Source organism: Poromitra crassiceps, assembly GCF_964638095.1.
Source record: "Poromitra crassiceps genome assembly, chromosome: 18".
Taxonomy (NCBI): Eukaryota; Metazoa; Chordata; class Actinopteri; order Beryciformes; family Melamphaidae; genus Poromitra; species Poromitra crassiceps.
The window spans coordinates 4,925,200-4,938,482 of NC_139636.1; the positions used below are offsets into that span (position 1 = coordinate 4,925,200).

General features: G+C 44.8%; 1 protein-coding gene across 1 annotated transcript in view; it reads left to right on the forward strand.

The window, feature by feature from the left end:
• psme3ip1 (proteasome activator subunit 3 interacting protein 1) overlaps positions 1-12,171 on the forward strand; it is a gene marked incomplete at its 3' end in the record, with an annotated part of 18,168 nt that extends 5,997 nt beyond the window's left edge. The window contains exons 5-8 of the mRNA XM_083654640.1: positions 351-474; positions 3,764-3,901; positions 8,111-8,196; positions 11,900-12,171. Coding sequence (XP_083510766.1) covers positions 351-474; positions 3,764-3,901; positions 8,111-8,196; positions 11,900-12,171 — 620 coding nt within the window. The remainder of the gene's footprint in view (positions 1-350; positions 475-3,763; positions 3,902-8,110; positions 8,197-11,899) is intronic.
• Positions 12,172-13,283: the final 1,112 nt, after the last annotated feature.

The window sequence follows — 13,283 nt, forward strand, 5'->3', positions numbered from 1 at the left end:
ATAATCCCAGCTTAATAGAAAGGCAGCAAAAAGGATAAGTTGCAAGTGCAACCATCATTCTATTCACGCTGTATCTGAAATTGTACATTTTAATTATCCAAAGAATATTGATTGTTGTTGCTATGCATCCATAGGCTGTTTAGCCAAGCCCATTGCTGTCATTTTTTTGATTTCTTCTCTTCTCGTTTGCCAATGCTACTCATCTATGAATGTCTACAACATTCATATTTTCTCTTGAGACAAAGGCTGCTCACGTAGGCATTTAAAACATGCTTTTATGGCTCGTTGTCTAAAGAATGCACTCGCTCTACTACGCTGTGTTGAGAGCATGTTTGTTTCCATGGCGACAGAGAACATGGTGAAAGGATTGGACGAGGATGAGTCGCACTTCCTGGATGAGGTCTCCCGGCAACAGAGCCTGGTGGAGAAGCAGCGCAGAGACGAGGAGAAGAAGGAACTGTTGGAATACAGAATATCCTTTATCCATGTGCTGTTTATATAAACCACCTCGTTTTGATTCACCAGTGGTCCTGTAGCAGGGCTTGCCAAAATCGGCTTATAAGATCTCGCATCTCCACTGTACCGTCCAGGACTGAAGAAGATAACTAGGGGGGGAAACAAAACAACTAAAAACAGAAGCACTCACAGCTGATGGAAAAATGCAAGTTCATAAGTAACACAGATGTAAATTAGGAAATGGAGTACCATTTCACTGTGACTGCTAACGCTATACTGTATATACAAAGCTATATATACATGTATATATATACTGTATGTATGTGTGTGTATATATATATATATATATATATACTGTATGTGTATATATCTATATATATATTTATACTGTATGTATATATATATATATATATATATACAATCAATATCAATATTATCTCTCAATATTATCTTAATTATAAATGAATCAATAAACTGGCCATAAGTAAGTTTTTTACTTCGCTGAAGCTAAATTACCATAATATACCTGCAGAATAGGGTTGTTGATCAATAGCAATGATTCAAAAATGACTGGAGGCCAAAAACCTGTCAATGTTGATGCAATTATTACTGGTTGGTTGCTGATAGCTGACACCGGGGGCGGCTTTAGCTCAGGAGGTAGAGCGGGTCGGCCAATGACGCAAGGGTTGGCGGCTCGATCCCAGCTCCCTCCCAGCTGCTGTCGTCGTGTCCTTGGGCAAGACACTTAACCCTCCTTGCTCCCGATGGTGTGTAGGCACCCTGCGTGGCAGCCTGCCGCCATCGGTGTATGAATGGGTGAATGTAGATTATCTACTGATTGTAAAGCGCTTTGGATAAAAGCGCTATATAAATGCAGGCCATTTACCATTTTACCATGATAGGCGATAGAGGTCAATAGACCTCTAATATGTCAGGTGTCCTCATAGAGACCAGTCAGATGTTTGGCTTAGTGCAGGCCTCTCTCTGCTGCCACACTGGAGACAGGGATCACACAGGCAGGCTACCTTGGCCTGTTTGTCCCACTCTGAGTAGATGTTATTGTTATATTGTTACAATTTTGCAGCAATGTAGCGCACAGTTTCACAGGGATTTTCCCAATAACCCCCTTGCTGCATCAAGTCATGCTGCATGGCTTAGCTTTTTTTGGGGGGCAACTTTGTGTACTTGATGCTAACTTCAACACTTTAGGAAGGAACACATGAGAATCTCTTAGTTCATGCTATGCTAATGTATGATAAGCAGCTTTGTGTGTGTTGGCAGAGGCAGCCTTGTCAAGCTCCTGCTGGGACTGCACCATGCATACATTACACACACACACACACACACACACACACACTGGGCGTCCTCTATATGTGCCCATCATTATGTACAACTAGGCATCTCGTGCGATACGCACGCTCGGTTCCTAGACTCGCCCGCCCTGCAGCTCGCCCAGCTGACCCTGCAGCTTGCATACGCAGATACGCACATACGCATTTATGTACTGATTAGGGCTGTGCCGATTCACTTATCTCCCGATTCGATACTATCACGATACTTTGGTGCCGATTCGATATATATTGCGATTCACGATTATTGCGATTCTACGATTATTGCGATTCGATATTACGATTTATTGCGATTTTTGTTTATTTTTTTCTTTTATTTTTTCAGTTTGTTTGCTTTTTTACACTAGATTAGAACATGGGAAAAGTTGAATCATACACTAGAGACTGTATATTATATATCATGAGTAGGGCTGGGCGATATAGTTAAAAACAGGGGCGGACTGGGATCATAATTCAGGCCGGGCATTAGATACCAAGCAGGCCAGGCCGATATGGGCCAACGCGCGTGAAATTTGGGCCGTTTGAAGCCAGATTTGGGTCCAATTTTACAATGAGATGCACCCACTTTAACCCTGAAGTGTAATTATTACTTCAGACTAACTAATAAAGTAATAAAACCACTAGTAAACCAGTAGGCGGCGCCTGGCCTGCTGTTCAGTGAGTGGCCTGACTGCAAGCACCCAAAAAAAAAAAAAAAAAATTTTTTTTTTTTTTTTTTTTTTTTTTTTTTTTTTAATTTGCGATTATCGATTCTGGAATAAAAGATCGATCCAAAAAATCGTGACATTAAAAATCGCGATACTTAGGTGAATCGATTTTTTCCCCCACCCCTAGTACTGATGATGATGATGATGACTGATGATATACAACACTATGTTGGGAAGCTATGGTTGGGCATACATTGATCTTTCTATAAACATGAAAAGTAGCTCTGTTTACCTCCTGCATGCACATACAGTACACTCAGTGAAGGGTGATGTACGCCGTGCACCTTTAGATGATGTGCAACAGCCAACAGCAAGTATGTGGTGTTTATCACATTTTGCTCCATATTGGTGAGCCGAGCACGAGACACCTTAGTTCTTAAAATTGTTATTCTACCTAAAGTGTAAAAAGTACTTGACCATGACATTCTCACGTGTCCACCATCAACACTATTAGTGTATTGTTATTTTCCATTGTAGTTCACAACCGTCTGTTTAGTTTTGACTTGCGTCCCTCTGTGTCTTTGTCTCTGCGGACAGACAGCTGTCTGTCAGACAGGTTCGTCTGCAGGCGGAGGAGGGACTGGGTTGTCGTGGAAACCGTATTGTAGGCTGGTAGCTATGGCTACCAAACATAGCGCCACTGCACCTAACCGCTCACTTTTTACCATCTCCCTCTCTCAGTCCCTGCCCCCCCCCCTCCTCCTCTCTCTCTCTCTCTCTCTCTCTCTCTCTCTCTCTCTCTCTCTCTCTCTCTCTCTCTCTCTCTCTCTCTCTCTCTCTCTCTCTCCTACATTTCTGCCCTATTTCATGTCTCCTGACTCCTGAGCTCTTTCAAAATCTGGTCCTTGTATTTGGGTCTCTGGAGTGTCTCTCTCTGTCTCGGTCCTGTATCTCTCTCTCTCTCTCTCTCTCTCTCTCTCTCTCTCTCTCTCTCTCTCTCTCTCTCTCTCTCTCTCTCTCTCTCTCTCTCTCTCTCTCTCTGTCTCTCTGTCTCTCTGGAGTTCTTAGCTTTATGGAACTTTTTCCAGGACAGTGATGGAGTGAATTCATCACTCCCCCTGAAGGAATGGACCTGAGTTTCTCAAAGTTTGGTCCCCAGACCTTCATGCATACTGATGGATAAAGCTTGGCTTGTTGACTTGTCTTTGACATGCATTATCAGGTTGTACAGGTTGTTAGGCTGCCCCCCCCTGAGCTTCTGTCTGCGTTGCGTCTCCATGTTTGACTCTCCTTAACGCTGTGCGGTCACAGCGCTCTAGTGAAGCGGGCGTCCACTGAGAGCCGCCGCGAGCCTGAGAAGAAGGTGGGGCCTAAACTACTAGGGGCGGAGCAACGCACCAGCCACCTGTCTCAGGCTCATCTACTGGCTGGAGCTGTCAAGAGACGCAGGTACGCACACAGACACATCCTTGTAAATAAATACTTTTTTTTTTTTACCCCCACTCAGTAAACAAAGGGTTCAAGTAAGGTCTCCATTAGGACTGGGTTAATAAAAATCAATATTGATGTCGAATCAATATTCATTTGAAGGAACTGATCTCAATTCATGAATCCCAATATCGATCTTTAAATATTATGCTTTTTCCTGTGGATGCTTGAAGCGTTAACCCCGTTCAGACTTGTGTGGTTTGGTTCTTCGCGCAACGAGATCTCGTAAACATCCATAAACATTAGTATTTTTATGCCTCCGCCGGCGATAGGCGTGGCCAGAGGCGTTATGTTTTCGGGTTGTCCGTCCGTCCGTTCCGTGCTCGTTAACATGATATCTCAGGAACGCCTTGAGGACATTTCCTCAAATATGGCACAAACATCCACTTGGACTCCAGGATGAATTCATTAGATTTTGGTGGTCAAAGTCCAAGGTTACTGTGACCTCACGTCAAGGTTACTGTGACCTCACAAAAGACCTTTTTGGCCATAGCGCGAGAATTCATACACTAATTATGACAAGATTTCACACAAAGGTCTTATTGGATAAAATGATGAAGTATCTATCCAACAGTTCAAAGGTCAACTTCACTGTGACATCATCATGTTTTGCTAACCTCTGTAGCTGAAAAAATGATCTTGGCTTATCCTACAAAAATGGTGGAAGTGCTGTCAGACACCGAAATCCTTTAACCTAATAATGAATCACATGACTTGTATTGATTTGGAGCTGAAGATACTTGTGTGAGAGCACATATCACATGACTTATTGGTTTTCATACTTACACACAACTTTATAATTCATGTGTCTGCCCGGACGGTGTCGGACTACGCCTCTGGTGTTTGGGGTTTCCGTGAACACTCAGCCTGTGACACTGTGCATCTTAGAGCCGTCCGTTATTTTCTGGGAGTTCATAAACTCACCTCAATCTTGGCCATTAGTGGCGTCATGGGCTGGGAATCCTCAAGCATCAGACACAACGGTCAAATGCTTCGACTTTGGAATAGGCTGGTGAGAATGTCTGACCAGAGACTCACTAAAAATATATTTAATTGGGACAATGCCAATAGTCACCCTTGGGCAAATGAATTGAAATCCATATTTTACTCAAACGACTTGTCTTTTATTTTTCATAACAAGCTACTTTGTGACACCCGAGAGACTATGAGTAATATGTTCAGTATGTATAAAAATAAATGGTCTATGGTATAAACCAAAATTAAGAACTTATCGTCTCATAAAAGACAGTTGGAGTGTAGAGCCCTATCTGAACAGATGAAAAAGATCTCTGTGTGCTCAACTGCGCTCTGGAACTCTTCCGTTAGCACTAGAGACTGCTAGGTTTAAAGCAACCCCTGAAGAAGATAGACTCTGTTTACTATGTGAATTACGCCAAATTGAAAATGAAATTCATTTCCTGTTCTACTGTACTGCTTATGATGACGCTAGGGAAGTACTCTTTAGTAAAATGTCCTCCATTTATGCTGACTTCTTTGAATTGGACGATTATGTGAAACTTGAGTTATGCTTTAAAAAAGGAACCTTCCCCACAGAGTTTATTTGTAAAGCTTGGGAGAAAAGACAAAACTCTTTGTTTAGTAATTCATGTATTGCTCTGTATTGTTGTCTGAGCAGTACAATGTCCTACAATCTGTTTTTTATTTCTTTATTTATTTAATTGTCAAAGTTGTATTATTATTGTATTTTAGTGTGTGTCTTGGAAACCCGTTTGGGTCGGGCTCGACGAGGGCATGACACCTTAATAAATCAATCAATCAATCAAAATGTATTGATTTGTAGCCGAAGATACTTGTGTGAGTGCACATATCACATGACTTGTATTGATTTGGAGCTGAAGATACTTGTGTGAGTGCACATTCTTCACTTCCTCCTTGACTACGTTTACATGCACACAATATTCCACTATTATTCAGAAAATGACAATATTCTGAATTTGATAAGGGTCATGTAAACAGCATAATCCAGTTGCATTTTCCGACTTTGGCCTTTTTCCGAATTTTGCATTTTCCGATTAAGACATCTGGCTTACTCCAGTATTATTCAGGTTTTAGGAGGATTCTTTGATCATGTATACAGCGCATTCGGAATATGCGTCTCAATCAGGGTTTTTACCGCAGGCTGCGACGCATGTTGCCTGTTTGTGGTCAACTGATGTGTGCTAGAAAGTAGGGGTGTCGCGGTACATGTATTCGTCCCGTGAGTTCACGGTACGGGCATCACGGTTCGGTACGTGAAGCGACACGACAAATACGTCAAATCCAAAAGGTGGTAGTAAAGCACCTAAACGCTGTTTGAACGCCAGGGGCCATAGAAATCCGCGTTCACTGAATGGAACGTTTTGTGGACAGGAAACATTACCAGAGGTCGCTCCAGAACAGACTGAACAAACCACAACAATATTGAAGCGTCCAGCTGCTCTCCCGTTACCGTCGTCAAAAAAGTGCAGAGCAATATCCTAATGACTTTTATGACTCAGGCGATAAGCTGTTTTGCAAATTCTGTCAACATCAAGCCAACAAGGTAAGCTTGCTAATGTAACACTACGTAGCCGCGACAAAGTACTTTATAGTTGCGCGTTGCGGCTAAACGTTACATAACACTGACAAAGCTGTTAACTTGTAAACAAGCAACTTACATCGCGTGGGATGACAAGCAAGATGCGGTGAGGAAGAGGGGATGACTCCTTGTCATGTTCCAATAATCCATTAGATGACCGAACGTAATCATTATGGTAAACAAAACTCGCCTCCAATAACGTTAAGGCGCTGACAGGGTTCTTTCCTGTACTTACTGGGAAAGTGAAACCACCCTGCTGTCTGTCAGAAAGGGGGGGAGGGGTTGGTGGGAGTATTAGGCTACTCCACACATGGGCTCTGTTTACAAACTTGTGTACAATAAGGATTTAAAGTGGGGGGAAATGCCTTTGCCCTGTCAAACAGCTGGAATACAGACATCTGAGAGGGAGGCGCACCCCACACTTCGCTGCTCTAGAGTAAAACCTTTTTGTGTCGATTGCCTAGATCTTATTAAATAGTGGACATTTATTCATTCCCACTTATTAGACACTATTTCTGATGGTAAAATGAGCGTAAAAAGCAAAACACAGAATTCAGAAAAATTCAAAGGGAAAAAAACAGAATATGGGATTTGTTGCTTTTTCCCCCGTTTCCCACCGTATTCGTACCGAACCGTGACCCCAAAACCGAGGTACGTACCGAACCGTGACTTTTGTGTACCGTGACACCCCTACTAGAAAGCGCTAGAAGAGGCGATATAATCATATAATCCGTCATCTCTGGCATACGAAAAGAAAAGCCCACATTTCTGATCAGGAGGAGATGAGAAACATCGTTTGGTTGCCCACGAAAGTCCAAAGTGCTTGCGACCCTGCGAGGAAATAACGTAGGCTACTAGCCTACTTTTTATGAAAGACTTTGATGTGCAAATAATCGCAACGCCAAACTTCCCAGCAGCAAGCTCCTGAAATGGACCAAGTGATCCTGGTGAGAATAGCGCTGCTCTGTTTATTCTCAACAGAAAAACTCCGCCTACCTGCATCTCTCTCTCTCCCCCCCTCCCTAACATGTCGGGGAGGGCGAGCTACGGCTGCATGTAAACGGGAATATTAGTGGATTATTAATTTAGTCGGAGTTAAAGTTTTTTTCTACTCCTGAGCAAAACAAGGAAACCATTGAGAATTGGCGAGAAGAAAAATGTGGATCTAGCTGTCAAGGAAGTAAGTTGGAGTGTTCATCTTCCGTATATACGATCTTTTTGTGCAACACGCAACCATGCACGCGACATAGGAGAAAGCCAGGATTGGAGGGGGGGGGTTCTGTTTCCCCCCGTCTTGGGCGTGGCTTCTGAATGATGACACGTTACGCAGTGTCTCTATGTTTATGGAAGAAACAACAGCAGTTTGGGGTAAATATAAGAAAGTAGAACAAAATATAATAAGTCACAATCTACTTAAGTTTGATTATTTATTAGATTATGTTCCATCAGTGCAATGACCGCTTATCCCACAGGTTATCTCCCCCCTCTGTTCTCTCATCCAGTTCCTCCCAGCTGTGAAGCAGAACATGGAGACTGAAAGAGCTCTCAGTGAGTCTGCAGACTAACCTAACCTCTGCTCTTCTCTCCTGCAGCTTGTCCCAGTCATCAGACAGCAGCAAGAAACAGAAGGTTGAGACGCCGGCGACGACAGCGACAGGCAACGGAGACAGACACACAGGTGGGCCGCCCGGGACCTAACGGGAGGAAACACAAATGTTAGATGCATCTTCCTGGAATGGCAGAAATGACGGCTTATCAGAGCGAAGAAAGACAGACTCATCGCTCGCTGCTCGACTGAACACACTTTATTCTGCGCTTTCTTCAGCACTCAAAGCTGGAATTGCTAGTAGCTAAAAGCTAATAGGAAATGGTGACCCCCCCCCCCCCCCTTCTCAAAGTCAAAGTAACTTCAGCGGAACAAAGCTTATTCACATTTAAGCAATTCTGTCTGTCTTTTGTTTTGATACAGTAAGTTGATAAAAGTGTCGGCACACATTTCTCGTAACCCCTGACTGATTTCGCAGACCCGGCTTTTGGGTAAACGTGAAATTGACCTGATTACTGATTGCCCATCTTCTAGTCTGCAGCATTTTATTCAGTCCTCCTGCTGTGGCAATAGAGAGCCCCAGGGATGACGTATTTTTGTAGTCGGAAAGCGGAAGTCCCGGACTTCCTGGTTCTTCACTGTTTCTGCCTATGGGATGTTTGAATGGGTTTTTGCCGCGATGCTTCAAATAAGGTCTCTGGGCAACGCAAGCTTAATCAAACGCGAACCAGTGTTCAGCTGGATAATCTTCACACATGAGGACCACTTTCATGAGTTTTGAAGCGTAACTGCGAGCCCTAGAAGTAAAAAGCTTGTGCTAAGCTAATCCAGAACTACACACAGTGTCGCATAGGCTTCCCCGTCACGTCACCACTCAACCTGGAGTGTTGTTGATGTGTGCGCTGCTGTGCACTGATTACCCCGGGCTGAACCAGGTGAGGGAAAGAGAATTTCTGTGTTCATCCTTTGAAGTGATGACGTTATTGACGTATAATATCCCCGTCGACTCGAACAGTGTAGTCTCATTTAGCCGTTTGCTAGCTAGCCGCCCTTTTAATGGCACGTAAAAGCTTAAAAACTCATAAAAGTGGTCCTCATGTGTGAAGATTATCCTACTGAACACTGGTTCGCGTTTGATTAACACATTCACTGCCAGCCATTTTTTTTTTACTGTAGGTAGCTTCTGCCAAGCCGTTTTTTGAGGATTCTGGCTCATTTTACAAGAGCCGAGGATAATTTTCTGCTTGGACTTTGTGAACACGAAGTTCACAAAAGTACTAATAGAATGTGTGCTTTCTCTGTCTAAAAGAGTTAGTTTGTAGAGTTAATAGTTATGTAGATATTAGCCGTTGAGTACAGCATGGTTTCAGCGTCTGAGACAGGAAGCTGAGATAATCGCAGTTTTGTGAAATTCAATCAAACAGGCAGAACAGTCACTTTAACCATTTATTTTTGGCATCAGTGAGAGATCAGACATCTGAACAATATAGTTCTGAACACCCTCTCTTTCAAAGTCCTCCCTCCGTGGGCGTGTCTGGTGGCGTTTGTCACAAGCCAGTTTCTCCTGCCTGTCTGAGCAGTGAGCAGCCTCCCTCTCTGGCGGCCCCTCGTCGGCGAGTGTGGCGAGTGTGGACTGTGGATGGGACTCAATCGTTTCTTGGATTTTCGGTTGAGAGCTTTGATGAAGCTTTGTGCGATTCTAGGCTTTATGCTGCCCACCCAGTCTATTTTTGGAACCCCCCACCGTTGTGCGCGCCCGTGTGCAGCAGCGTGAAAGCGTTTTCGCCTACAGTATGAGAATGAGGCTCGTTCGTTTCTGGGTTTTCGGAATGCGTGCGATTCTGGCCTTTCTGCGGGTGTTTCAAAGTGTGTTTCACCCATAATCTATTATGCAAATTTGCAATCCCCCACGCCAGCACCGCTCTCCGCTCTCGGTGTGCTGCTGCTGGCGCGGCCGCTCTCGGGCGAGTCTGGTGACTGATGACTGTAAAATCGCCAAGCCATTTCCTTGAGAATGGCTTTCTCCCGCGGCTGTATTTGGTTGGCTTTCTCTCTGTCGGGAGAGCACTGTCGCCACTTAGTTGGTCGGTAAAATAGATTATACACATTCAATACTTCCAATATTATTATAGGAGACGTGGGGGGCATTGATCCACGTAGCACCGTCAAAATTTTTTTTTTTTTTTTTTGACGAGTCAACTCGTCATTGGCAGTGAACGGTTGGATTGTGTTTGACGAGTCAACTCGTCATTGGCAGTGAACGTGTTAAGCTTGCGTTGCCCAGAGACCTGATTAGAAGCATCGCGCCCAAAACCCATTCAAAAATCCCATAGGCGAAAACAGTGAAGAACCAGGAAGTGTTAGCATCGATGTTTTCCGGACTCGTTCCTGGGGCTCTCTATAGAACAGGCCCTGTTAAGCCAATGGTGGAAACCCATGTTTCATGCAGCGCCAGGAGCCTGCAGGTTTCCTCTCCAACCAATCAATCACTACACCAGCTGGCTTCCCTGATTAGTTCCTCTTCCTTGGTTGAAGGTCTGCCGGCCAGTGAAATCATCTAGGCCACTTTCACATTTCACACCTTACCATAGCATTTGCTCCCAATGCTATTGAGGTTTGTTTGATTCTGTGTGAGCCCATATGGTTTGATCCAGTATTATTGGGTTACGCCTACATTCCACTAGGTCCGTGTTCGGTCCGTCTGCGTTGCGGTACGGCATCGGAGCCGATACGTTTCCACTCTAATCATTGTGTCAACTCCCACCTACTCCGCTGCGTTGCGTGTCTACTCCGTCCCAGCTCCGACGATCCGGAGCTCTCCGAAAGAAATACGCAAGGCTTCTATTTTTCACGGATGACGGAGCAAAGCCGCAGCAAGTTGGGCGGAGCCAGGCATGAAATCAACAGGGCAGAGGTGTTTACAGCATTCAATATCAAGCCAGAGGACAAACATGTATGAGGAAAAGTTCATCATTGAAGTGGAAAACCACAAAATAATTTATGACATGACCCATCCTTTTTACAAGGACAACACCAAGCAAGTCCACCCCTCCTCTGCTTCTCCAGTTGGGAACAATGATCTTCTGCCTGTTTGTCGTTGTATTTATCCCACATACAAATTGTCTCGCGCGATTTTACCGTGAGAACCTGTCGGTCTCGTCACTCTAGCTGTCTGGCGGAGCGGCGCCGTGACGGGCTCTGCACGCAGCCGGTTAGTGTTGGCGGAGCACAGAGCACGGATCAAAACCGGAGATCAGCCACAACGCAACGCAAATGCAACCAGTGCAATCCCGGCGTTATTCTGCATTTTCATTTGCTGCGTAGACTTGACCTTCTGAGAAGTATTCAACAACAGCCCATAGCAAACACTTCACAAGAGGAACGTTCAACGTTGTACATGTTTGGGCTATTGAACGCACCCTGCTGTAGTCTTTGGTTCAGCCCTTTATTGCACATGGCTGCCCATCGCTGTGTTAAACTTTTGTTGAAACTAGTTTGTTGAAGCCATGTAGGGCTGCAGGATATGCAAAAACAAAAACATTGCCATTATATTGCCAGATATTGTGATTATAGATATATGAGATATGAGATATATGCGATACGACTTTAGTGGGAGTGCAAGTTTTTACATTTCATTTTCACTGCAAAACGTACGACTTTGTTGTCACACAATTTACCTTAGTCAAATCGCAGCTGGTCCGGCATATTGCAATTTTTGGATTGTGCAGCCCTAATGGGAGAATTATCTGCTCAAACCTGTTCTTTTTAATTCCACTTCTGAGAATATTCATGCTGCTGCCCACCGCCGCAGTAACCGTGTGTTTGTGCTGTTCAGAACAGGAGCGAGGAGCAGCAGCAGGAGGAGGAGGAGCCGGGGGAGCTGAAGGACAGCGAACACTTGGCGGCCCGACGGCGAGGAGCCCCTCGGCTCCCCTGGGCGCCGGGCCAGGCGTGCTGCACCTCCCGTCCGCGGCCGTGTGCGTGGGCGTCCTGCCCGGCCTCGGGGCGTACTCCGGCAGCAGCGACTCCGAGAGCAGCTCGGACAGCGAAGGTAGCGTGGACGCAAGCATCTCGCCATACCCCCGCCACGGCAGGGCCTATAGATAGACGGCAGGGCCTATAGATAGACTGCAGGGCCTATAGATAGACGGCAGGGCCTATAGATAGACTGCAGGGCCTATAGATAGACGGCAGGGCCTATAGATAGACGGCAGGGCCTATAGATAGACACACACACACACTGTAGGGGTGTCACAGACGAGTCGATTATCAAAACCACTAGCCGACGCTGTCCATCATAGTCGACTAATCAGTTATCTGTGGTTTTAGGAATAAACAACGTAAATAAATAAATTGAGCATAGATTTGTTTGAACAGTAATTTTCTGCATCATGCCGTGTTAAATAAACAGAATTGAAGGTACTAGTGCAGTGCCCGTTCCCCTCCCTCTACTTGCCCCCATTCACACATCATGCTCTCCCACGCTTCCCCACCCCTGATTGGTCGAATCGCACGAAATTTGACAATGCACTTCCTCGGGTCCCAGCAGCAAGTTCTCAAGATAAACCGCTTTTAGTGTGGCCAGTAGGTGGTGCTATGACTTTGTGCTTGTGTGCTTGTCCAAATTGCACCAAATGCGGCACTGCACTCCGCCAGGTTCCCAGCAGCGCACTCCCCAAGTTTGAAGTCGATCTGACGAACGGTTCTTGAGACAAACCGCTTTTTTGTGTTGGCAATAGGTGGCGCTATAACTATGCGTGGGCCCATATTGCACGAAATTCAACACTGCACTCTGTCGGGTTCCCAGCAGCCCAGACAGACAGACAGAATCGCCTTTATTAAAAGGGAAAGACTCCTGTCTATGTTGTTACTGCAGTCAAACAAGTTGCTGGGGGTTTAGTGGCTCATTTGTAAACAGCCTCTCAGAGCCAATCAGGACTCTGCTATTTCACATACCCCGAGGTTGGTCCCGCCTACATTATTTAACCCTTTACTGGTGGTTTTCGAGAACTTTCTGATGAGAATTGGTCATTTTTATTTGGGGAAAAAAAGATATATCTCTTGTGACTAGTCGACTACATTTTGGGAGTAGTCAATGAATACTAAAATGCAGTAGTCGTGAAAGCCCTAACACACAGGAACGCAAAGTATCTTGGCTGAGAAAGGCTATACATGTACATATTCATATACAGACAAACATGACAGAGACACAGAAGTTA